Here is a 26,600-nt window from a genome sequence, read left to right as displayed (position 1 = left end):
TCCTAAATAACAAAGACATCCAGGCATGAAATTATGAACAAACCAAAATAAATCAAAATGAGCCATCTCTTGCATTGAATTTTTTCCCTATTTTGTCACAGTGATAGGAAGCCATTTATGTTTCCTTTGGAAAAATGTCTATTCAGAGCCTTTGCTAATTCTTATTTACTTACTATTAACAGCAGCAGAGATTCTTATTTCTCTATCTCAAATGTTCTGTCTGAACTCACCAATTCTTTCTTCTGCTTATTCAAGTCTATTATTAAGTAAATAGCTTTATTGAATATCTAATTTTGTTCATATAATATTTTCTTAACTGCATTCATTTATCTGTAGTTTTTAGTGCTTTCTTTGTTTTTAATGATTGACCTTTTTGGGGTTAGACATTACTTCAGGGTTTGTTATTAATGCTTTTATTTTTGGTGATGTCTTATTTCCTTACTTATTCATGATTCTTGTAGCCGTGTGGTGTTCTCTTCAGAAGGTACAGCCCTTCCCCCATTGAGCTTGTCAAGAGATTTTTGAGGAGTGCCCACTGGCAGGCTTATTAATGGAATACTCAGGCTGTCTGATACTGTGCTTCAGTTACAGGGAAGGCTAGGCTCCTCTCCCTCAAGATTTGTGTGTACCTAATTTCACCAGGGTTGTCTAAAGCTGGAGTTCTTGGAGACTGTGATAGAGGCTCATCGTCACTGGGATGTGCTTAGATAAAGCTATAGGGAGGGTGATATAGGGAGTGGCTGGCACAATTCTTGTATGAGTATGTATCTTGGATTCTCAGAAATAATTCTGGAGCCACAAGTGATAGTATTCCCTGGGATTCTTGCTTTACAGTGGGATTGCTTGAGTCCCCATGGGTTAGCCTGAAGCTGCACTGGGCATGAGGCCATGGAGATGAGGCCATACAATCTCTACAAGGGATAGTCTGAAACTTGAGGTAATGGTGATCAGTCTAGTGCTGGTACAACTTGAATATTTCTTACAGTAGTCAGCTTGTAGGCTTGGGAGAGGTCTAGAGCCTGAGTCTTTTGGAGACTAGGGACAGATCTAGAGGTTGAAACTTCTGGAGTAAATCTGTAGTTCTCTATAGAAGCAGGATTGGAACCTAAGTGTGTGTGTGTGTGTGTGTGTGTGTGTATAAGAGAGAGACAGACAGACAGAAAGACAGACAGAGACAGAAAGACAGAGAGCGTGCTTCTATTTCTTAGAAAGCCATCTTGAGTTTGGATTTATGTATGAGAGTTGGCTTGGAGACAAAAGCACTTGCTTGAAGTTTAGAGTCACAAGGGTATATTACCATGTGGGACCTTATGACCATGGCTAGAGCCTGGCTATTTGGGTGTTTGATTAGTACCTAGGGCTATAGGAGACAAGATTAGAACTGGGACCTGGAATTATAGGGACTGGCCAGATGGTTAAGACTGCAGGTACTAGACTGATGCCAGAAGTCACTAGGCACACTTGATCCTGGGGTCTTTGAAGTATCCCAACTTTATCCCAACTTCCCAGGTCCGGTGGGACTTGAACCCATGATCAGTGAAAGGAGTTACCAACACTCAAGTCATTTGGGCTAGGAATCCTTATTAGCCATGGTGGCTGCTCCCCCACTATATCTGGACAGTGAAGAATAGCAGTAAAGTCAAATAGCTCAGGGTATTAAAGACAAGGTCCATGGTGGTGGTGGGTGGGGGAGAGGGCTCACAGGTGGTTAGTGGTAGTTTTGTAATCAACAAAGAAGCAAGTTACAGAAGCAAGACTATCAGTTAATGATTACAGATGGCTATTACAATTCTGGTAGCCAAGGCAATAAGTCATCAGATCTTCCCTTTGTTCAGTTCCTGGTTTGGGGTTTCGTTGATATTGACCAGAACACATTCCAAACTTCTTTACTTATCACACCCCAATCAACCCACCTTTCAGGTTTTCTGGCTCTTTCTGAGTTTCACTGTTATTTACCAAATTCCAGTAACCCAGTGTTTAACCCACTAATTTATCCAGGCCTTTATCTCTGGACTTTTCCATTTAATGACTAGCCTGGAGTTTATCTCTACCGGGAGATCCTGCCTTTCAAGTTTTGCTCTATTGTTACTCACTTTGTAAATTTCAGTAAATTCGAGGCCACAGTTTGTTCCATTCTTAGGGTCTGTACTTATGTTTCTCAGGTTACCAGGGACTTGTTTGTCCCAGGTTAAATTTCATCTTCCTTGGTCTAATTAGTACTCGTAGTTGTTTGATTTAACTTGGTTCTAACAGACTTCAGTGAAGTGAAACTGGGTGTTCCCTTTATTCTCTTCCCAATGCAGTAGCTGTCTACCGTGCTGTGCACACTTGAGGGAGGGGAATATCATGTTTAACTAACTGCCACTCCTACCTTTTCCAGTAAGTCTTTGCTTCTTTCTGTACTTCATTCCAGTGTTTATTCACTTACTTGGGTTCTTCTTTTATGCATCAGTACTTGTTTAAATTTATGTTATTGTAAGGGGAAATGTTCTGGCAACTTCTATTCCATCATCTTGCTGATATCGCTTGTCGTTGAAAAATTCTATTTGTTGTTTTGAATATTTTTCATGTCAATAGTTTTTAAATAAGGTTTTATCTCACATCAATACATCTAAATGTAGTAGTATTTTTAAATCTCTAAATAACCATTATTAAATTGATAGCATCTTCACAAAGAGGAAATTAAGAAATATTCACTGCCTTAATACTTTCTTAAAGGTCTAAAAGAGTAAGAAAATATATTAAAGAATGCTGGTATACTGGTTTCTAGAAGGCTAACAGTTTTGGAAAAATAATCTGTCAAGATACTTTAAATTTGCTCTTCCCTAAGTAATCCTGACCTGAGTATATTATCCTTGGCCACATTTATAGCTCCAAATTCTTATCTGACTGCTCTAATATCCTGCAAGAGCTTCAGTTGCATCTCTCATATAGCCAAATTAAATTCAGGCTACAGGAACAAATACAAGTATTATATAAATTCAGATATTACCTTCAGTAACATCTGGAGAGAGTTTTACTTTCATTGATAAAGTCTTTAATAATTTTTATATGTTTCAGTGTATCTGATCATATGCATATGTTTATATAAATATAGATTAACAGGTGTATAGTGCATAAAGTATATCAATTTTGGTGTATTCTTTATTACTCTGATGATTGAAACTCTTGTTTATTTTAAGGGACTATACTGCATGTATGGAGCAACCTGTCTTGTTTTGTCTATATGTCATATTTTTTCAGAGTGACATATTATGTAGTCTGTTGAATAGGTGTGGGGAGATAGTTATATAAATAATAAATACATGTGACATAAGCACTAATTATGGCTGAATGATGAACAAAAGGATCAGAAGTATCATAAGAGGGGCTTATTTTGTGCAAAAATGTTTAAAGTTTTCTAGAAAATGTCACAAAGAAATATTTTAAAGCCAATTAGAACACTGGATTGCTACTGGAAGGTATACAATGGGAAAATGGGTATCTTTCCTCCTAATATGAAGTTATATACTTTGTAGAAGAGGAAACTAAGATGAGAAATTGCATACATATATATCTAAATTATATGTCTAAATCTGCAATTGATATGATAGAAGAAAACCTTGATTCATAATTTTTCTTTTATTTCCTTCACATATGAGGACATAGTAGAAAAGATATGGCCTCATAATTGGATACCTGTGATAGCTCTGGGTTTTCATTCATGCACTGAGAATTTGCATAAACAAGCAACTCTGAATATTTGTAAGAATTCAAGTATGAGCAAGAGTCCTTATTCCCACTAAGTGTATGATTAAGTAGCAAAACAGACAAGGGATTCATAAAAAATATACCTGGAGCTCAAAAAATTAAACTCCCCAAAAGCAAATCCTCAAAGAAACAACCACCCCATTCATAAGTGGGCTAAAGAGTTAAAAATAGACTTCTCTGAAGAGGAAATAAGAATAGCCAAAAGACATGGGCTGGGAAGGTGGCTCAGTTTTAGACTCCTTGCCTTGTGTGCATGAGGCCCTGGATTCGATTCCTCAGCACCACATAAGCAGAAAAAGCCAGAAGTGGTACTGTGGCTCAAGTGATAGAGCACTAGCCTTGAGCTGAAGAGCTGGGGGACAGTGCCCAGGCCTAAAGTTCAGGCCCCATGACAGACCAAAAAAAAAAAAAGAATAACCAAAAGACAGATGAAGAAATGTTCAAGATCTCTGGCCATAAAATAAATGTAAATCAAAACTACATTGAGATTCCACTTCACCCCAGTTAGAATGACCATTATCAAGTAAATAAATAATAAAAGATGGTGGGTATGTGGCCAAAAGGGAACACTACTACACTGTTGGTGGGAATGTAAACTGGTTCAGCCACTCTGGGAAATCTGTATGGAGTTCCTCAAAAGACTAAACATAGACCTCCTCTATGATCCAGCAATCCCACTCCTGGGCATTTATCCAAATGAGCACAAACAAGGCCTCACTAAAGCTACCAGCAAAATTATGTTCATCGCAGGATTATTCGCCATAGATAAGATATGGAACCAAGCCAGATGCCCCTCAGTAGATGAATGGATCAAGAAAAAAAATTATACACGCGCGTGCGCGCGCACACACACACACACACACACACACACACACGGAATTCTGTGCTTCCATTAGAAAGAACGACATTGGTCTATTCATAAGGAAATGGAAAGACTTCAAAAAAATCATATTAAGTGAGTAAGCCAGACCCAAATAAACATAGGTGCCATGGTTTCCCTTATTTGTAGTAATTAGTATATGTCTAGGATAGTTCTGCAGAGGATCATCATAGCCCAATAGCTATGTACATATGGCTATATAAAGTGATGCTAATCAAAATGAACTCCAAGATATGGAAACAAGAGGTTTTTGTTTTTGTTTTGTTTTTTAATGTACTGTGTGAAGTTATTTCTTTATTTCTTTGTGGTTTTTTCCTCTTTGGTTTATCTCCTGTTATCACTATTTTTGATTTTGTTATCCTGTGTTATATATATATATATATATATATATATATATATATGTTTATCTGATTTGGGGAAGGGAAAAGAAAAAACAAAATGGTGAGGGAAAGGGTGAACCACTGTAACAGGGGTATTCACAGGCACTATGTTAGAAATGAACACTACAACTTGGGAGGAGGGGAGTTGGGGAGAGAAAGTGAGGGAAAACAAGGGAGGGGGTAACATTGATTGACAAGAAATGTACTCATTCCTTACTTAAGTAATTGTAACCCCTCTGTACATCACCCTTAACAATAATTTTAAAAAAAACAGGAAGGCAAACATCATTAGAGTTTGGTTTGTATAGTGTGAGAGGTAGTAATAAGTTTCTTCTCTCTGCTGGGCACACTATTGTATTGTCATCAATTCCTACATTCATCAAGCCTTTGATGAGCTATTTCTTCGTAGACTATGTTAAGTTGTAGTACCCTTATTTGTATATAAGGAAAATAGTGTAAATGAAGTTTCTACCTGCTGGAGCTAACATGGTTAATAAAGAGAAGTGAAAATTAAAAAAAAAGCTTACTAATGAATTAGGTGGTAACTATGATGAAAGATATCAGTAAGGTAAGATCAGTAAGGTATTTATAATGGACAGGTCCTTTCTGTTTTACTGACCTCAGTGATGTCTGACCAATAGTTGGAGTTCCTGATTTCTCTTGGGCTGTCTTGGTTTTTAATCTTTAGTACTTCTAAAGGTCTGAGAAGGTCATAGCAAAAGCAATTCATCATGTTTGCCACCAGAGATCTGTTTCCCTAGAGCAAAGAAATAAGGCTTTTGAGTTTCAAGCATCTGGGAATATTGAGTCCAAACATTCACATTTTAGTCATAAAATAGTAAATGGAAGTAATAGCCCATAGAAAATGTATTCTTCACCTTAATTCTATGGCACAGTTTCTTATGAGGAGAGAAAGTTACAACAGATGCAGAAACAGTTCAGCTCTCACTTGCCCTGGGACCAAGAGAACACAGTAGGAGAGATTGACCAATTAAAGCAATATAATCCATACCAGAAAGGAAGAAGAAATTGTGCATTTAGTAAAAGCCATTTCTAATATGGCTCTAAGAAGCAGTGCCAGCTCTTTAATGGATACCTTGGCTGCATGGAAACAGTAGGAAACTATATTGTTACCATTTAGGTGACCTCCTGCTACTGGTTTTGCTGACAAGCAGATTGTACAAAGGGTTTATTTTAAAGCTTTTTTTCCCCTTCTTACTTAGAATTTAAATGCTCTGATTGAGGGAGAACTGAGACCCTGCTAAGGAAAAACATTTAGTTTGCTATGTAAATAGCTCATCTGCCTTCCAAGTTTTCTTGTGTTTGATTTGCAGAAAGCTCAAGTGACAGCAATTAAAGGGCAGAGTGGTTTTTAAGGGTGAAGAAAGGAGGAAATCCCCGGGAGGCTCAGTCAAAAGGCATATTTTACTATAATGTACCTTCATGTAAACTCAGCACTGTAATTCTGAGTTCTCTTCCGAATTCAGACACATCAAAAACATTTTCAAATATTTGCTGAATTCTGGATCAGATATAAGATATATATATATTGGTTGTTAATTCTCTCTTCAGTTGTAACTAGTTAGCCATTAAACTCACTCATTGAATTTTTGTTTTAATTATAATTTATAATACTTCAAATTTTGTTTTTCACCCTGTTCTTCTTAATCATTCTGTATAGTTCCTTGCTAAATACTGTGTCAGCCACTAGGCTTTCTATATTTTATATCTTTCAGTGTACAATATAAGAAAGTAAATTAGATATCTAAAATAGATTATCTTTATCACTGTAGCCAGATTTTCAATGAATTCTGATTGAATATCTATTATCTCAGTTTTAATAGAACAGTGTTATCAGGAAGGTTACATAAAAGATAGTAATAAATCACTTTGCTTACAAGTAAGTCAAGTATCTTTGGATGCATGATTCTGCATTACTGAATCCTGTTGACCTTTCCCAATTTAACTCTGGTTCCAGCTTCCCTTGACACTTGCTTCATTTTCTGCCTCAAGGTCTCATGCCTCCTGTTTAGAACTTCTAAAGTTATATGGCAGATGCATTAATGGCAGTTCATACAATGTGGATTTCAATTGAAGTGTTCAAATACTGACAACCCTTACAGTGTAAACTGAAGTTAATTCATTAACATGTGTACTATACTTATTTTTGTTGAAAAATGTCAAGTATATTATCACACAAGCAGTATTACAGAGAGTTTTCTGTGTTAGAATATAGTTAATGTTTCTATTTTTAGAAGGTCACATTGTTAGCTGTTGGAAGAATAGGTTGAGGATAGAAAATGAGAGAGGTGTGAGATCATTCAAAAGAAGCATATAAAGAGAATTTGGACTTACAAAGAGACAGCTTGAAGAGAAGGTAGCATATTTGAGATACTTATTTCTCATACTGTAAATAAATTGAGTTTCTGTGGGTATCAAGATTGAAAAGTGAGAATGTGGTGTTTATTAAGATAGAAAACATTGGGGCTGGGAAGGTGGCTCAGTGGTAGTGTTTGCTTTGCATGCATGAAGCCCTAGGTTCAATTCCTCAGCACCATATAAGTAGAAAAAGCCAGAAGTGATGCTGTGGCTTAAGTGGTAGAGTGCTAGCCTTGAGCTCTGAAGAGCTGGGAGACAGCACCCAGGCCCAGAGCTCAAGCCCCACAACCAACAACAACAACAACAACAAAGAGAACTTTGCTAAGGACCATGTTTGAAGGTAGACTAGTACTGCTGTAGAACCCAAAATGCAAGCCCCATGACTGACCAAAAATAAAAAAAGAACTATTAGAGAAAGATGAATTTATAAAGAAATTGCCGTAGAAAAAATAGGGAGAAAACTCAGGGGAAATCATAGAAGCTAATGGAAGAGAAGACTTATGGGGAGGAACACATCAGTGATGTTAGTGCAGTACTGTCCCGACCCGCAGGACTTCAACCAGGGCAATGAACCTAAGCGAGAAGGAATGAAGGGACAAGAGACACGAAGAAGGACAGCAAGACAAGGATTCTGATCAAGCTGCCAAATTTTATTTTTCACACAAGGGTATTTATATGCTTGGACTTAGGGCGTGGTGCAAAGGTGGTCATTAGTAGATTTAGGCGGGGTGAAAAGGTGGTCGTTAGTAGCTGCAGGGTGTTTACTTTAGGGCGTGGTGAAAAGGTGGGATTCTGTAAACTCAGCCTCAGGTTGTTCCAGTGAGATAGTTAAGCTTATTAAGTTTGAGAGACTTAACTTTTGGCTCCCAACACAGTACAAGTCAAGAAAATCATTCTAAACTACTCATTGTGGGGACTGTTATTTGTTCTACTAACATATATTATGATGGTGTAAAATTTGTTCTTTTTTAGAAGGGAGGGGGTCAAAGCCTGGGACTCAAAATGGGTAGCTGACACTTTCATTCATTAGCCAGTGCTCAACTGAACCAACCCCTAGAATTTTTCCCTTAATATATATTTATCTCACAAAGTCATGAAGGGCATTTAGCAAAAAAGTGCCATATACATTAAAGGGTAAATTAAGTCATCACTGATTTGTTCAAATCTGATTATATTTAATCAATGAAGTAACATAAATGTATGGAAGCCTACTCTCCCATTATCATCAGTGGTGTTAAGCTGTATTCATTGTATATGTTTGTGTAAAAATTATGGGCCATTTGCATAGAAGTTTTACTTTTCTATTTAATAAACATTCAAATGGTTATATTGGGTTAATTTAGTTTAAGAGTACCAGGAAATGGGTACCCAAAAGAGGCTAGGGTGGAGCTAAGGTGGGGAGAGGGATAGAAGAATGAAGCTAGGAAAGGGGAGAATGTAGGCAAGAATTCATTATCTATACCACAGATATATGGGATATATATGAGAAATATAAAGGAAGAGGTCAGAGGGGGTTGTGAGTGAAGTTTTTGAAGTGATGACACAGATCAAGAAGTATTGTACGCATAAATGTACACTTTGTACACATAAATGAGAAATACATGTGCTATAAGGGCTGATTTCAGTAGTTATTCCCCCATCCCCCACCCCTGTAGATGCCTCAGCAGGAACAGGAAAAAGGACAGGTACACTGCTTTGTCAAAGAGCAAAACAATTAAATATATAACCTATAATTAATATAAGTAAGGGTGAAAGACCCCAGACTCATTGGGATGCTTTCTTCAACGGGAGGACACCCCAAGAACCAAGACTCCAAGCCAGCAGATGCAACAAGCAAGAGGAGTTTATTAGGCGTTTGTGCAAAGGGGCTCCCAGTCCAAGGCAGACTGGAAGCCCCGAGCAGCGGTTACAGGCACTTTTAAAGACAAAAACCACAGGATTAGCATAAGACCCAAGGCTCCCCAGTATTGGCTCAGCTCTGCGCGGGAAGTTTTGTAACACTTGTTGAAAACTGGTTGGCTCTCTAGGGGGGGGCTTCCCTGGGGGGGGGGGGGAAGAGTCCACATAGTTACAGGCTCGTGATTGGTTGACATTTGACCTAATTTGCTGGGCTTACCAGATGGTCTTTATTTTGAGCCCCCTTGCTGAGAGTTTCTAAACAGGAATTTAGAAGAACATACTCTTTTGTTCTTTATCTATGTTTGCAGACCTTGTCCCAGGGCCTGCATCTGGACTTTGTAACTTTTTAACTTATTTCTGGGAGGGGAAGAGTCAGTGTTAGCCCAAGCAGGCAGAAGCAGAATTAGCATATTGTAAAATGGACATAGCCCATATTGTAAAATGGACATAGCCCCAATTTCAATCTTTCAAGGGAAAATTAGTATGTGGGGAAAGTGTGGATGAGAATGTATCAAGATACAATGGATTGTAATGTACTTTGTTGAGTGGCACCTCCTTTGTAGGACTCTTAAAGATTATATATATATATATATATATATATATATATATATATATATATATATATATATAAAATTTATTTATTTTTTGCCAGTCATGGGGCCTGAACTCTGGGCCTGGGCACTGTCCCTCAGCTCTTCAGCTCAAGGCTAGCACTCTACCACTTGAGCCACAGCACCACTTCAGAAAAAGCATCAGCTTTTTCTGCTTATGTGGTGCTGAGGAATTGAACCCAGGGCCTCATGCATACAAGGCAAGCGCTCTACCACTAAGCCACCTTCCCAGCCCAATAAAAAATATTTTTTAAAAAATCTGCTTAAACCTAGTTCCTTCTTAAACTTAGAAATCTAATGGAATTGTTTAAGATTTGAAAGTGTTGTAAGGTGAATCATCCCAGAAGCCACATTTTAAAATATATAATATTGAAGTCTTTATTATACAGTTAACAGGCTGCAGGTGCCAGTTGTTATAAAAGCCTATAGCATGCAACACACAACACAGCTAGGAAGCATGCTAAAGAGGAGAGAAATAACAAGAACAATACCAGCAAGCCAATTCAGCTCCAATGGAGAGCTGAATTGGGACATCATGATGACTGGAGATGAGCCAGGAGACAGGGCACAGAACACAATCACAGACACACACACGCATGTGTCATGGAGTCCCATGGCTAGACTGGTCTGGGTCTAAATAGGTCAGCCACTGGGGGCAGATCCTCAGGAAATTTCCAGTTCCAGGCACTGGACTGACAGATTCAGTAACCTGTCAGCCAAGTGCCTGCCCCTGCCTTTAGGGGTCCGGGCATGGCCATACCTGGGAGGAAGGTGATGGCGGGGTGGTGTTCCTTCCCCCAGCATGAAGACAAGATGCCAGACCCTACCATCCACCATGTGACCAATATGGCCCGGGCCAGACCTCACCTCCTTACTTCAAAAGGAAGTATCTATATTCTGAATTTCTGTTGCATGTTCTCAGGTAACCTCTTTCAATCTTGAGGGAATTGCCTCTCCCAATCTCTTTATGTATTTAAAGATGGAATATGAAGGATTGAGTCCTGTCTTATTCCCCAGGGTCAAACAAAGCACCAGGTGTGTGCTCATGTGCTTGTTGGCAGGTAGTTCATTCCAACCTTGACCCCCAGGAGACAATAACCACACCTCAAGTGGATTCCATGGACTCCACTGTGGGCCTGGCCAAGGACATGGTCCTGTGCCTCAAGAGACCATAACCCATTTTTTATTTCCTGCTTCACCCTCAAATCCCAGTCCCTTGCACAACCTCTTTGCCCCTAACTGTTCCTCAAATAAACAGTCCTCTCCTGTTGATGATTGAGTTTCACCTCTTCCTTTTCCATTCCCCTCCATTTTCCCAACAAATCTTATTTCATTTGTTAGTATCTTTCCCTTAGGAACATAAAAACTAAACGAAAATATCAGATCACTAAAGCAAGCCCTGTGCCCTGAGGGTTGGAAAAGTGCCTAGGTCCTTTCTTCCTGTTCCTGCTGAGGCATCTGCAGGGGTGGGGGTTGGGGAAATACATTTATCCAAATCAGCCCCTATGGCAAAACAACTTCTCACAAGTAATGACTAAGATAGAAGGACTAAAAGAGGTAAAATGCCAAGTTCTTGTTAAAAGTTTTCAAAGGATTTCTCAAATTTTGTGAACGCAAAAGAAGAAAAGAATTCCCCTGAAAGATAGCAGTTACTTCTTCTAGATTGTGAAATGCTCTTATCAAATGAATTTGAACAAATGAAATTTTCCCTAAGTAGTACACGTAATGGGAAGAGTGAAAGCTTTCCTTATAAAGGTTTAATTTGTGAACGTATTTTGAGCAGAATTTAGGAAAGCATACATAATCTAAGATGGAAATAAAAAATATGTAGGAGAAAAACAGAGGAGGTAACAATGTTCAGCAAAAAATGTATTCATTACCTTACTCATGTAACTGTAACTCCTCTGTACAGAATCTTCATAATAACAAAATAAAAAGTAAAAAAAAATCAGGAGGTTTAAGAAAGAAGAGGAAGATTGACATGTAGTGCTAATATAATCTGATTTTGAAATTTCTTTGAAATTAATTTATAGATACAGTATCCTTAGCACCTTAATTTCTGGGTGGTAATTAAAAACAGTTTTTTTAGGAGGTGGTACTGTGGCTCAAGTGGTAGAGCACTAGCCTAGAGCTGAAGAGTTGAGGGACAGCGCCCAGAGTAAAAGCCCCACGACTTTCTTTGATATCTAAAATTCAAACATTTTAATGTTTGGTTTTACCAGAGTTATACCAGAGGCAAATGAATGTATTCATTTGAGATTTAAATGAAAATTTCAAGTTATGCAATTAGAGGTCATTGTTGTATTTTCAAAGACTGCTCCTTTCTTTTTTAAGGCACATGGGAAATAATGTAGATGCAAAGACAGGAGAAAGGTCTACTCAGATATTAGAACTATAGAAAACCAGAGTAACATAATGAATACCAGATTTAGTAGCTTTTTATGTTTGTTAAAACCACCAGGGGTTTACTAGACACATGAGACATCTTAGAAGTCCTCCCACAGAAGTGATTTGATTTGTTAAATTCCTTTTGGAATTAGTAAGCCATTGGAAATTCCTGGTGATGTAACAGCACTGGGGACACAGAGGGATCCTTTTGTGTTTCCCTGAGGTATTCAGAAATCATAATCCATTGTGGAAATATGTAAAGATTTTCAGCTTTTTAGAAAGTGCCATCCTTCTTAAGGAGTCACTGTGTATACCAACACAATAGATGCTTGGAAACCACTTAATTTTTTTTTTTACTTTATTATCTACATATTTACTCCAATTGAGCTCACAGTCTCATCAAACAGGACTGAGGAAATACTGAAATGAAGTTACTTTGTGTTTGCAATAAATTTCAAGCTAGTAAAACTAAGAGATAAATTGTATATTCCAGCAACTGGAATGAAATATCCTTATCTCAAAGTTAATCTACTTCATATTATCAGGTTCTGAGAATTCTGGTGGTATTCAGTGGAGTGGAGGCTTATAGGTTTGTTATCTCCAGTGCCAATACTAATGTGCTATGTCTGGCCACATAAATAAAAGGACCGGATAAAAACTTATGATGTTTGTATCAAGAGAACAGTATATGTTGTGGACTTAATTGGTAGTTTTACTCATTTATGTCCTTGTTACTTCTCATCAAAACATTTACAATAGGTTCCATAGCCAATTTATGTTACTTACAGAAATATATTCCTCTACAAACTACAATTGTATTAAAGCAATGGAATAATGGTACAACTGATCATGTAACTCGCTTTCTTAATGACTTAATGACTTTTCATTTTTAATGACTTTTCATAACTTTATATGGTTAAAAGTCTCTCAAAGTTTCTATATTTATCTTAGCTATGGGCTTTTTCTTATCCCAAGTTAGGTGTAGAAATGATACGTATTTATTCAGGTGTTTTGTCAAAAACCTTTAAGAGTAATAACCACAACAGCCCATTTTTTTACATTGCCTAAAACAAAAATCACTTATTTTCATATTTAAAATGTAGTATAGACAGGATCAGGATATTTCTTTTGAGTAAATGTTCTGAGCCTATGTAATGTCTAACAAAATGGAAATTATTGAAGGCATGCAAGTGAGTTGCAGTGTAACATAAAGAAAAACTCTCAACTTTTGTTGATGTTTTACCTTTTTGGTTATTAGTGAAGAAGAATGAATACAATTAAATACCTTTGTGACTAAAATGAAGACAATGAGTGAACTATACTAACATGACCAAGTCCATGAAAGAAATAGGGTATGTGCTGTACTTATTCTCAAATGGACATTATTAATATTTTATCCTTCCATATGTTATAGGATGGCTTAGTCCTTTATATTTTGACTATGAGAAGAATATGAGGGAGAATATCTGCCTCACAGCTCTTTACCCTTTCGATAACATTTACTGTTAGAGAACATTAACTTACAAGTTCTTTGTCTACTATGTGATTTCTTTTACCTGGCTTGCAGATTTATGTCTCTAATCTGTTCTGCTTATTCAGGTAGCATTTACTTACATAACTTTTTGGTTTAATGAAGTGACATATGTCATAGAGTCACTCAAATGGTTATATTAATTCAGTGACTCAGGAGAAGATGCCATTACATATAAAATTGAACCATTTTGTTCAGAATTTCTACCAGCACTGGTGAATCTTTCAAGATTCCTATATTTCCTCTTATGAAAAAGCTGAAGCTTAAGTAGTTCTGATCTGAGACAATTTGCACTGGGTACACTTAATCTCTCACTGAGCATCAGACTCTTCTGATAAATACATAAATGAATTGAAGACACTGCAGGTTATATAACATGTATTTTCATTTCAAGAAGATTGCCTTTTTATTGTTTTTTACATTGCATTGATAGTCTGTAGCTGTAGAAAGAGGAGTGGAAATAAAAGCAGGTGGAAATGAGATTGCTCATTGTTGTCTAGGAGCCACAGTTTTGAAAATACATCATCCTTTATACAATACAACACCAGTTTTACTAGGATTTCTGATGTTTTAAAAGGCTTTCAAATGTTGACCAACTTATTCCCAGGGGCGGGAGAGAGTCTCTATAATTCTTTCCGATTTCTTAGACCCTGTTTTCTAAGTCACCATGGTGGTTGGTTTCATTATTACTGTACTCCTTCAGTGGCCTAAAACAGTAAGTGGCTTTCCTAAAATGATGTTCTGTTTTGGAATGTCTTAGTATTTGAATATGTGTTCTATAAACATGTCTGATAAAAAGACTTTCCTGAGAATGTTCAAAAGTTTAGATTCTCAAGCTAGTCCATGGAACTTTCTCTTACAAATGGATCCAAGAAATTTTCATTTTATAATAAGGATTATAGGTGATTCTTAGGATCTGATAGGTTTGAGAAAAACTAAATTCAATTTTAAAATTTCATTTTTACTTTCTTGAGAAAAAGCAGTGGTCTAGATAGATGTAAATGGTTCAGCTAAATTATATTGCACAATGTTTTAAATATTGGGGGAAAGCAGGATGTATTTTCTTAAACTTAAATTACCATTGCATTGAATAAAATGATATAAAAGTACATCATCTATAGAAAACTGAAGTTATAGAGACACTGTGATAGATGAGGAAAAAGTAATGTCTGGTTTAATCAGAAAATGGATCTAGCCTCTGAACACATTATTTAAATATCAGGCTTCATATATTATTGTGCAGTGATAAGGGACAAATAACTGTTATAGTAGTGTGGCAGAAATGCAAAATAAAGATAAACCAGAGGCATTAGAATCTGAGAAACTACATTATTTGGTTCTTATACTGTTTTCTTGACTTTTTTTCTTGTTCTGTTTTTGTTTTAAGTCCTAGGGCTTGAAGTCTGGGCTTGGGTGCTGTCCCTGAGCTTTTGTGCTCAAGGCTAGCACTCTATGAACTTGAACCACAGCCAAACTGCCAGCTTTTGGGGGTTAATTGTAGGTAAGAGTCTCACAGACTTCTCTGCCTGGGATGGCTTTGAACTGCGATTTTCAGATCTCAGCTTCCTGAGTAGTTAGGAGTATGGGTGTGAGCCACCAGCACCGGCTTTTTGCTTGTCTTTTTATATTATCATAAAACTAAAACTTCAGTGTTAATAATTTTTACCAACTCATAGTAACAGCTAATTTTTTTTCCAGTAAGGTAACCAAGACCTGTATAATTAAGTCTAAATACCATAGCAAAGTTTATAAATCCTTAGTATTCTGGTCCTTTCTTTTCTCTCCAGGCTTATCTCTTGGACATTTGCTGCTTCACTTCAGACTGCAATGTTTTACTATGCTCAATCAGATTGACCTGTCCCCAGGGTATTTCAGGCCTCTCTGTGCTTTTGCTTTTGCTGCTTCATCTATACATTTCTTCCTAATTTTTCTTGTATTTCTAAATCATTTTTTAGTGTCAAGTCTAGGTACTGATCCCAGACAATTTCTAAAACCCACACAGAAAATTGCTGTCCTACCTGAATTAAGAGCACCTTGTGCTTATCTCTAATCTGTCTCCTTTCTTGTACTATGACAGCTTATTCATTAAGTGTACCATAAACTTCTTGAGAGCATGCATATTGACCACTGGCCCAGAACCCAGCCCTGGTATGTAGTGGTCACTATGTAGTACGTGATTATAGATGGTTGAGAATCATTTTCAATGGACAGGCCATCTCTAGAAACCATATTGTTCTTTTTTGTTTGTTTTTCAGGGCTCAGAGTTGAATGTACTTTAAGAAGAAACAATACAGTTGAAAAAGATCCATTGAGCTTAAAATTGGAGGACTTGTGTTTATATCTTGTTCTGTCATTTCCCTTTTTTTTATGTTTTCATGTGTGTAAAATAAGAATAATCATCAGATGTGTAAAATCCTGCCACAGTGTCTTAACACATAGGAATAGACTCAATAAAACATATTTTTCCTGAATTATTGCTTTATTTGTTTGTATGGCCTTTATTGATGTAAAAGTATTATTATTAAAGTCTTATTACAGTTAAATTTAAGTCCAGTATTAAGTTGCTTTGATCTGAGCTGAACTTCTACATTACTATATAAAGTAGATGGCACCATCAATCATCTCTGTATTCTCATAGAGTGCTTCACTCTCTTTAATTTTTTACATTTATACAGAACTTTTATTGCCACAAGCATAAGGGAATCCTTACTTTGTTCTTAGTGCCTAGAGAAATCTGTTTTATAGTCTGTTTGCATCAGAAAACATCTACCTTAGAAGCGTTTCCTTTACTTATATTATTGGCTTTTACCTATTTTGTCCTTTTATGTGATTTTAGTTCCTTGGGTAAAAGGCTTAGGATACACTGATCACATTGAATTTATTATAGAAATATGTCATGTGGAGTTAACAATATGAAAATTTCCTTTATCAGTAAGTTCTTAGTTTTTAAATTTGTTACATAAATGAAGATACAAAGTAGAATCAAAGACAAATGAAACAGGTTTGCTTGTGTCATCAAGAAATAAAAGGAATGAGAAAACCACAGAATTTCATTATCACATGAAATGTTAAGTATGTACAATAGGAGTTTCTAAAGGAAAATTCATAATCACAGACACTATTATAAGAAAATTTAGTGTAGATGGAAAACAAAGGCTTCATAGATATGTGAGTAGTCAAACAGTGAACACTAAGGGGTACAATTAATGTCACTGGAACCAAAGTATATTATCTGAGTTTCAAGCTCACATTAGGCTAGGAGTAATGACTCAATTTGTTACAAAGCAGCAGGCCTGAGTCAGCAGTACGCTAGTAGTGATCCTACTTATCAGAAGTTAGGCTCTGATTGTGTGCTTTCTAAAGACAGAAGTAAATGTTACCTAGGTGCTTTTGTATTGAATTAGGCCTGTACCTGTCATACACTAACCCATTTTACCTGCAGTGAATTCTGAATTCAATTCGAATTGGTGCTTTTTGGTGGAGAGGTTTGTGACTACTAGGAAAAAAAATTGAATAGTTGAACTTCAGAGGAAAATAATTTGGTTGTCATAATCTGAAAAGTACTATTTATTATGGGAAATAAGAATTTCAGGGTCATGTTTTCTATGTTGTGAGTAAAGTATTTGGAGTTGGGAGTTCTTAATGAACAGCCTTTTTATGTATATGTTGCCTACATTGGGCCACAGTTAACAGATATAATTGCTAAAGTCTAAGTACTGGTTGATAGCTTACACAAAGGAAGAAAAATTAACAATTATTTTGTTTAAAAAACAAAATCATTTGGGGTATTATAAAATGTATAACATCTTATTTTCCCCTCCTCTATGCCTCTATGGGGCTTCAGCTTGGGGCTTGCATGCTGTTTCTGAACATTTTTGCTCAAGGCTGGTGCTCTACCACTTGAGCCACAGCTCTGAGCACTTCTGGCTTTTTGATGGTTAACTGGAGATAAGAGTACCATTGTTTTTTTTCTTCCTGGGCTGGCTTCTAACCATGATCCTAAAATCTTAGCTTCCTGAGAAGCTTGGATTATAGGCATGAGCCACTAGCACCCTGCTGATTTTTCTAATTTTTTACTTGTTCTTGATATTTATTTTAGCTTCTTATGATGCACCTAATATCCAGGTTCAAAAGGTTCTTTGTATACTTTTGTATCAGTTTATCTTACAAGAAAATATTTTCCCTTGCTTTGGAGAACTTGTAATTTACAAGAAGAGGAAATAATAGATAATTCTTTGAGAGTAACACGGCAAGCTACAGTCTAGGAGAAGTCATAGTTACAGAAGTTGTAGTTGATAATTGGACTGTGTTCAAAATGTACAGAGTACTTTTAAAGCAAACAATAGAAAGTGAACTACCTGTTAGAAAATGGACAAATGATTTGAAGATATACATATTACATAAACATATAAAAAGTTGCTCAACCTCATATGTCTGTTGGAGAACTGGAAATAGAATAACCTATACACCTATTGGAATGACTGAAGTCCAAACACTAACACTTAGGCTGAATGCTATTAAGGATAGCCTGAATGTTTTCCTCATTTGTTGATGGTGGAAATGAAAAGTGGTACAGCTTGTCTGCATATTAGGAAGTTTCTTCTGAACTAGATACTATATATTGTTACTATATTAGCTAGTAGTCATGCTCTTTAATATTTACCCCAGTTGGTTAAAAACTTATGTCCATATCAAAATATGCACAACGATGTCTATAGCATCTTCATTCATAATTGTCCAAACTTGAGAACAATCAAGATTTTCTGTTTTCAAGTAGAGAATGGATAAATTAATATATCTGGACAATGGAATATCATTCAATGCCAAAAAAGAAATGGCTATGAAGTCCTAAAAAGACATGAAAGAAACTTAAGTGTATTTTGTTTTGGTTGGTTGTGGGGCTTGATCTCTGTGCCTAGGCACTGTTCCTGAGTTCTTCAGCCCAAGGAGAGTGCTCTACCACTTGAGCCACAGCACCACTTCTAGTTTTCTGGTGGTTAATTAGAAATAAGAGTCTCACGACTTTCCTGTCTTGGATGGCTTTGAACCATGATCCTCAGATCTCAGCCTCCTGAGTAGCTAAGATTATAGGCATGAGCCACAGGTACCTGGCTCAGGGAGTTCTTTTTAGGTCACTAAAACTTCTCTGTATGATCCAGTAGTAGTGAGCACATGTCATTATACATTTGTCAAAACCCACTGAGTATACAATGTTAAGAGTGAACACTAATATAAGCTATCAATTTGAGTGATATTAGTATTGATGTAGGTTTATCAATTGTAAAGAATGTCCCATCCTGTTGAAAGACACTGATAGTTTGTAAGATGTGTGTGTATATAGTAAGTAGAGAATATTTGGAAGTCTCTGTATTGTTCACAAAACTGGTCTAAAATAAAAGCCTATAAAAAAAAGATAATTCCTCTAACTAAATGATATACAAGAAGAGTTATTATAAGTATGACAGTCCAGAGAAGATAAGGCTTATTCAGTCTAGATTTGAAAAAGACTTCACAGAAATGGTGATTCGTGGGGAGATAATTTAAAAGTAAGTAGAATTTTACCAGTGTGAAGGAGAAGGTAAGTTTCACAAGTAGAGAAAGGGAAGAAGGAGGGGGTTTAACAGGAAAGCGAAAAAACAGGAGGAAGGGGAAGAGGTGTAACTTACTCTGTGGTTGCCATGTAACTCTGGTGGAAATTTGGAGTTTAAAGGAGAGGTGAAGGAGGTACATCATTAGACTAGTGGATAAATTAGGGAAAACTAGCCATTTTTGAAGTCTATGTACAGAGTAAACCATTGTATACTTCTATGAACACAAAAGCTAATACTGTAGATTCATTGTTGGACATTATTGTCTCAGTTTGATACTGAGGGAACTGAGGCAAAGTGGTTATAAATATTCATGTCATATAACTAATGAGTGGCAAGCTGAAATTCATGTCCAGACCTCATAATAGCAATACTCACATTCCTGACTAATACTGTGAGAAGTGGTATGGGAAAAACATTCAGCGAAAGAGGAACTAAATCCAATTGCCCTTTTTTGTCTGCTTTTTTTCCAGGTTGCTTGCTCTTCAACAAGATAGACCAAATACAGTCCACTCAGAATAATGTTTCGTTTGGGCCGAAGTACACTTAGTAATCTCAACATTCGAAGCATTCAGGAAATGATGGCAAGATCAAGCCACCTAAAGCACTCACCAGATTTTCATGACAAATATGGCAATGCAGTGCTAGCCAGTGGAATTTCTTTCTGTATTGTTTCGTGGTTTGTTTATATTACACAGATAGGAGTAGAATGGAACCTGTCTCCTGTTGGAAGAGTTATCCCTAAAACTTGGAAACATCATTAATTGTTAGCTATTCGAACATAGACTTGTCTTAAAACCAATTTGGTATGTAAGCATTTTCTTGTTCATTAAAATATAAAAGAATTAAAGAAATAAAGTTCATTTGAACTTTGACAATTTGTTGCAAATAGTCATTTTAGTGCATCGAAGCAATTAAGGCAGTACTAGCATATTACATAGATTATGAATATCATGTTTGAAATGGAATTAATAAAGCATGTGTTCTGCTTTAATGGCATGCTAGGTATCCTTCTGTGGGCATACACATAAACCTTATGAACTCACTTGATTGGATCTCTTCTTTTGAATATTTTTTATTATCTTTAGGTATGCAAAGCAGTTTATGAATATGGTAGCTGTTAATCAATGTCACCTTTTTTTTTTTCTTGTTGGTGGTGATGCTTGAACTCTGAATCTGGGTGCTGTCCCTCAGCTCTTCAGCTCGAGACGAGCACTCTACCACTTGAGCTACAGCTCCACTTCCAGTTTTCTAGTGGTTTATTGGACTTTCCTGCCTGGGCTGGCTTTGAACCGCGATCCTCAGATCTCAGCCTCCTGAGTAGCTAGGATTACAGGTGTGAGCCACCAGCGCCCAGCTAATGTCACCTCTTTTTAATATTCCTATGCACTCTTCCAACATACCCCTTCCCTCACTTTTCTTAATTTTAGGATATATGTGGATTTTCTTTTTGCCATTTAACAAAGTAGTTTATGTATTACCATACAGCTTGATCTGTGTAATCCATTCAACATCTTCATCCATCTTTGACCCACTCTTTTCCTTATTTTTATAATTTCCATGGTATATACAATAAATTATTGCCTGAAATCTCCCTCCTTCCCTCTTCATTCTTCTATCCCTGACATTGGGCCATTCCCCACCTCCTTGTGAGTATCTATTTCCTGGTACTTATTTTGTTGGGCTTCTACTTAGTCTTTCTAAAGAATTATAATATTTGAGGCCTGCTAACCTTCATTAAATTACTTTGTAGCTGCTTACTTACCACCCAGTGTGGTAATCATACACTGGGGCTTCTTGTCCATACCTATATTTTACCTCAAGAAATTCTAGCTGGGTGCTGGTGGCTCATACCTGTAATCCTAGTTACTCAGGAAGATCACCGTTCAAAGTCAGGCCAGGCAGAAAAGTCCATGAGAGACTTATCTCTAATAAACTACTCATTAAAGCTGGAAGTGGAGCTCTGGCTCAATTGGTAGAGCATTAGCCTTGAGTACAAAGAGACCCAGACACAGCACCAGGCCCTGAGTTCGAGCCCTAGAACAGGCAAAAAAAAAAAAAAAAAAAGAGGACTAGGAATGTGGCTTAGTGGTAGTGTGCTTGCCTAGCATGCCTGAAACCCTGAGTTCAATTCCTCAATAACACATAAACAGAAAAAGCTGGAAGTGGCATTGTGGCTCAAGTAGTAGAATGCTAGCCTTGAACAAAAGGAGCTCAGGGACAATGCCCAGGCCCTGAGTTCAAGCTCCAGGACTGATAAAAAAAGTATTAACTTAGAATTTCAATGGTCCGGGGCTGGGAAGGTGGCTCAGTGGTAAAGCACTTGCCTTGCATGCCTGAGGCCCTGGGTTCGATTCCTCAGCACCACATAAGCAAAAAGAAAAAAGTTGGAAGTGGCGCTGTGGCTCAAGTGGTAGAGCGCTAGCCTTGAGCTGAAGAGCTGAGGGACAGCGCCCAGGCCCAGAGTTCAGGCCCCACGACCGGACCCAAAAAAAAAAAAAAAAAGAATTTCAATGGTCAGGAATCTGAACCTGATTTAGCTGAGTACTTCTAGTACAGTAATTCATATTTATTCAAAGGGCTTCAATAATCTCGAAGCACAACTCTGAGGGAGGATTTGCATCCAAACACACTTAAGTCCTCAGAACCTTGTTGAATGTAGTTTCATGGTAAAACTCATATGAGTTTCACCACAACTAATTCACAATATTAGTACTAGCTCCTAGAATTCAGATGAATTCTTGGTTAACTCTTTAGCCAAGGTCCCCAAACAGTAGCCACAGTCTACTAACTTTACACATGATAATTCTATCATTTCTACCACATTTTGCTCACATAAACATATACCTATGATGAGGGTAGGTTAAGACTATCTGATGGCAGAAATCATTGGGCATTATTTAAAGGACTGCCTATGTTAAGTAGAGACGTCCTTCTCTTATTAGTCAATGAACTTCAAAATGTTTGTTTCTCAAACCTTAATATCTAAATACTATTTTGTAAGTGAAGTGTGGTGCATGGGTTTCATGCCACCCAGGTTTTATTGTGAATTCCTCTGAGGCTCTTTCTACATATGGAATTAGTAGGTTTTAGGGAATGTCCATATTAAGCTTTGTCAGTGTATTCTCCAAAGGGGTTAGAGTTATCAGAAATGTTAATATTTACTTCTTTAATGAATACAAATAGTAGCTCATGTTCTACTGTCTATTGCTCTGGTTTTTAATGAGGTGCAGCCTCATAGTTTTGTTTTTCCTTATTATTTAACTTAACTGTTTGTTTCTTGGGCCATTTTTATTTGGTTATATGTCTTACTCATTTGTAGGTTTTTTTTTTTGCATGCTGTGCTTACAAAATTGAATCAGGGTTTAATCAGGAAGACAGAACCAATATGAGTAGTTTAGAATTAATTAATGAGAATTAGAATAAATACAGTGGTGGGAGCTGATGTAGAAGCCTGTGCAAGGCTATTGCTTCTATGTCTGGTGTAAAGGAAGACAGCTAGCTGAGAAGTAATGGTAAACTAGGACCAACAGAAATAGAAGGGAATGAAATAAAATCATGAATACTAATTGAAACCTATGCCATTTTGTCATTGTCTCTAAAATAACGTGGATGATCTACAGAGAAGTTAGTATTCTTTACCATAGGGCTGAATATTCTTCTGATGTAGGAGTCAGAAAGAGCTGAAGGAAAAGAACTAGTGGGATTTTTGCATAGCTATTTATTGTTTCTTGTCAACAAAGCAAGCTAGAAGACAAGTAACAAATTACAGAAGCTGCTATTATGGTCAGTGCTCTATAACAACATTGAAAATATAAAATGAGTTTCATGTCTACATTCCCTGTCTCATACCTTTTTCTCTGTGGTCAATCCCAACCTGAAACTAGAGAGGGAAGCATATGGCTTGGATGGTTAATATCACTCCAAAGATCCATATATTACAGCTTTGTCTCCAAAGTTGTACTGTGGAAACTGGGGGGACGTTTAGAAGGCAGTGCCTAGTAGGAGGCACTCAAGTTATTGGGATGGATTGTGGGACATCAATCTCATTTGAACTTCCTTTTGGTGTATCAAATTTCCCTCACAAACTCACTCCTACCGTGATGTGCTACCATCTTCTGGGCCCCCTCAGAACAAAGACCAAATTAAAGGAATTGCATGGCAGTCGACAGAGTCAAACAGAGCAGATTAACACCTAGAAAAAAGTAGTTTAAGCTTACCTAAGGTAACACATAGAAAGCTACTGCAAGCTCACTTGTGCAGTTTGACATCAGTGCACATCCTGATCGTAAATGTCTTTCACATGAAGACAATAGTGAAACAGGCTTCTATGTAAAATGATGTAACTTGCGTTAATAAAGTTAAAAAGATTCTTTCTTCCCAAAAGAAGACACAGAATCCCCGTCAGGGTTGCACTCTTGACTTCCAACTTAATTTCTATGGTGCCTAGTAGAAACCTAAAATCTCTATAGTCCAGTAAAGTTCAAAGTCTTGGGAACAGAAAACATATTTTGCTAATAGATCATATTTTGCTAAAGAAAATAGTGAGATGAACCACTCCTGTATTTATTTATTGTTTTCCAGGTCTGTAAATCCTGACTCTGGGAAAACTACCATATATTTACTCCATATTTACAATATATCCAGAATTCTGGTAGACATGACTTTCTCTTGCAAGATAGTGTTAGGTAACTGTTCCAAAAGGTATTCTACCATCCTTTCAGTGAGAAAAAGGCAAAAGAAGACCAGTGCTTCTATATACCACAAAACCACTGCTGTACTTCATGTGCTATACAATGATTTGTTGATTTAAACTAGATATTTGTGCTCTACCATAATGTTGAATGAGGCATATTTTAAGTCCATAGATTTTAGGATTAACTCAAGATTACTATAAAAAGAAAATAAAACTGCACACCAAAATACATACACAAACGGGGACAAAGTACTACTGCTTTATCCATAATGGAAAAGGTACAGTGGAATCAACTTGGTACTGACAGCTGGATGATCATCTACCTTTTTGTCAGGAATTGGTGTCACATATTAAAGTGTTGGTCTGTTAAGTTTTGGGGAGATTGGGCATTTAGCAAGCGCTAGACCAGATTCACATGGATGAGTCAAAGTCCATATTATAAAGATGATACATGATTTCCATCCCCTGTTATTATGGTCATTCTATCATCATCTATATTGAATGCACAGGATTCCTGGAAAATAAAATGATAGCTATAAGCATGGCACATTTTACCTACTTCATTATTTAAGAAACTCATCTGCCAAGTATGGGAAGTAAGTATCTTCCGCTCTGCTTATTTGTAGAATCTGTTCAGATTTCTCTAACAATTTATTTTCCCTTCATGCTACCCTCCCACTCTTCCTCCCTTCTTTGCATTATTTTATTTATTTATTTTTGGCTATCCTGAAGATTTGACTCAAGTTTTTATGTTTGCTAAGCAAGGATTCTTTATCATTTGAACCATGCCTCTAGCCATTTTTACTTTGTGATTTTATTTTATCTGATAGTCTTTTGTTTTTTTCCCAGGCTGACCGCAAACTACATTCCTTGTACCGCTAACTCTCATGTAGCCAGGATTACAGGTGTGAAATGTCATGCTATGCCCACCTTTCTTTATGAGACAGATTTTTAGCTACATTTTCCTTGAGCTGGTCTGGATCCACTGTACTCTATCTCTGTCTCCTGAGTGGCTGAAATTACAAGCATGCATCACCTTGCCTGGCCTTTGTTACCATTTTCTAGTATCCCATAATTCCCTGACTACCCTGTCAATTCATAGGTAGTGCCATGGCTCATTGAAGAAATATACCTCTTACCATCTCTAGTAAGAGGAGAAAACAGCTGTCAATAACTTGATGTCTTGCTCACCAGAAATAAAATTTTCTCTTCCTTCAGGGTCAACCTAAAATTAAACAGTATTGCAAAAGTTGGCCAATGTGGAATATGGTCAGTTTATCTTGCAGAACCAAGCTCCAGTTTTTGGGGGAAAAAGTGATCATGGGGGAAGTGGTGCTGTGGCTCAAGTGGTAGAGTGCTCACCTAGAGCTGAAGACCTGAGGGACAGCGCCCAGGCCAAGAGTTCAAGCCCCACAACCGACAAACAAACAAACAAAAGTGATCATGGGTGATAGTTAATAGGAAATTGTTCATGGGTCCATATATTGACATACTTCTTAGTTCAAAATTCAAAAGATCAGACATTTTCCTAAATGTAAACAATATATATGGGAGTGAAACCCACATAATTCTGAACTATTTTCCAGTTTTTCTTCAGATATACAGCTTAGAAGTTCTGGAGAAGAATTCAGGCTGGGCTACAAGAGAATCACAGGATCTTTTGCAGAATCTATAGGAGTAGATACAATCATCAAGAGAGTACAGTAACCAGGAAGTGGAGGTAAGAGAGTAATGTGACATGTAATGAGTACTTTTAAAAGGAATTTCTTTTTTCTTTACCTTTATTCTGGGAATTTTAAATTTATATTAGCTTAAAGTCTACCTTTTTAGGCTTACAGGGGTGCAGGTATTTGGAGAGAAAAATGTATACATGACTATACAAAGTTAGAATTAGATATGCACACATATATATTTTTTCACAGCACAAGTTATTTTAAGGGGTATATGTATATATAATAAAGTGTCTGAACTCTGAATAAATTATCAGCCATAAAATAATTTTTCTATTTGCAAAATTGTGCAATTATGTGAGAGATTACCTGACAGTTATATAACATTTGTTTGATGTCTACCAAGACAGCTTCTTTTTGACATGTACTCTCCTTTTATTTGGAAAAGCTGGGCTAGTAAAACTATGATTGGCTGTTAATTGACAAGTTAAGTGGAGTGAACCATTAAAATGTACAATATTTTCTGATTTCACAGTTTTGAGGTTTGTTTTTTTTTTCTGTTTTCATGGTACTGATGAACCCAGGGCTTCATGCATGCCAGGCAAGCACTCTACCACTGAGCCACATTCCCAGCCCCAATTTCATAGTTTTTAAATGATTGTTTTACCCATTTGAAATCGACAGTGATTCTATGAAGTTGCAAAGCTGGTCATTCTACCTATGGAATAGATGGTTATCTATAATTAGCTATAAGTTGGTCAGATGACAGGGATATCATTTTAAAATACACTAATTTCCCAATACTTCATGATAAATTTCAGGCATTCT

At 36.8% G+C, this 26,600-nt stretch overlaps 1 protein-coding gene across 1 annotated transcript; it reads left to right on the top strand.

The window, feature by feature from the left end:
* Positions 1 to 19,927: 19,927 nt before the first annotated feature.
* On the top strand, positions 19,928 to 20,170 carry LOC105980179 (cytochrome c oxidase subunit 7B2, mitochondrial). The gene has a single exon (XM_013008915.1). It carries the CDS (start codon positions 19,928 to 19,930, stop codon positions 20,168 to 20,170), a length of 243 nt encoding a protein of 80 aa, XP_012864369.1.
* Positions 20,171 to 26,600: the final 6,430 nt, after the last annotated feature.

The sequence above is a fragment of the Dipodomys ordii genome, unplaced genomic scaffold, assembly GCF_000151885.1.
Source record: "Dipodomys ordii isolate 6190 unplaced genomic scaffold, Dord_2.0 Scaffold8, whole genome shotgun sequence".
NCBI classification, from domain to species: domain Eukaryota; kingdom Metazoa; phylum Chordata; class Mammalia; order Rodentia; family Heteromyidae; genus Dipodomys; species Dipodomys ordii.
This window is presented reverse-complemented; position numbering and strand designations above follow the sequence as displayed.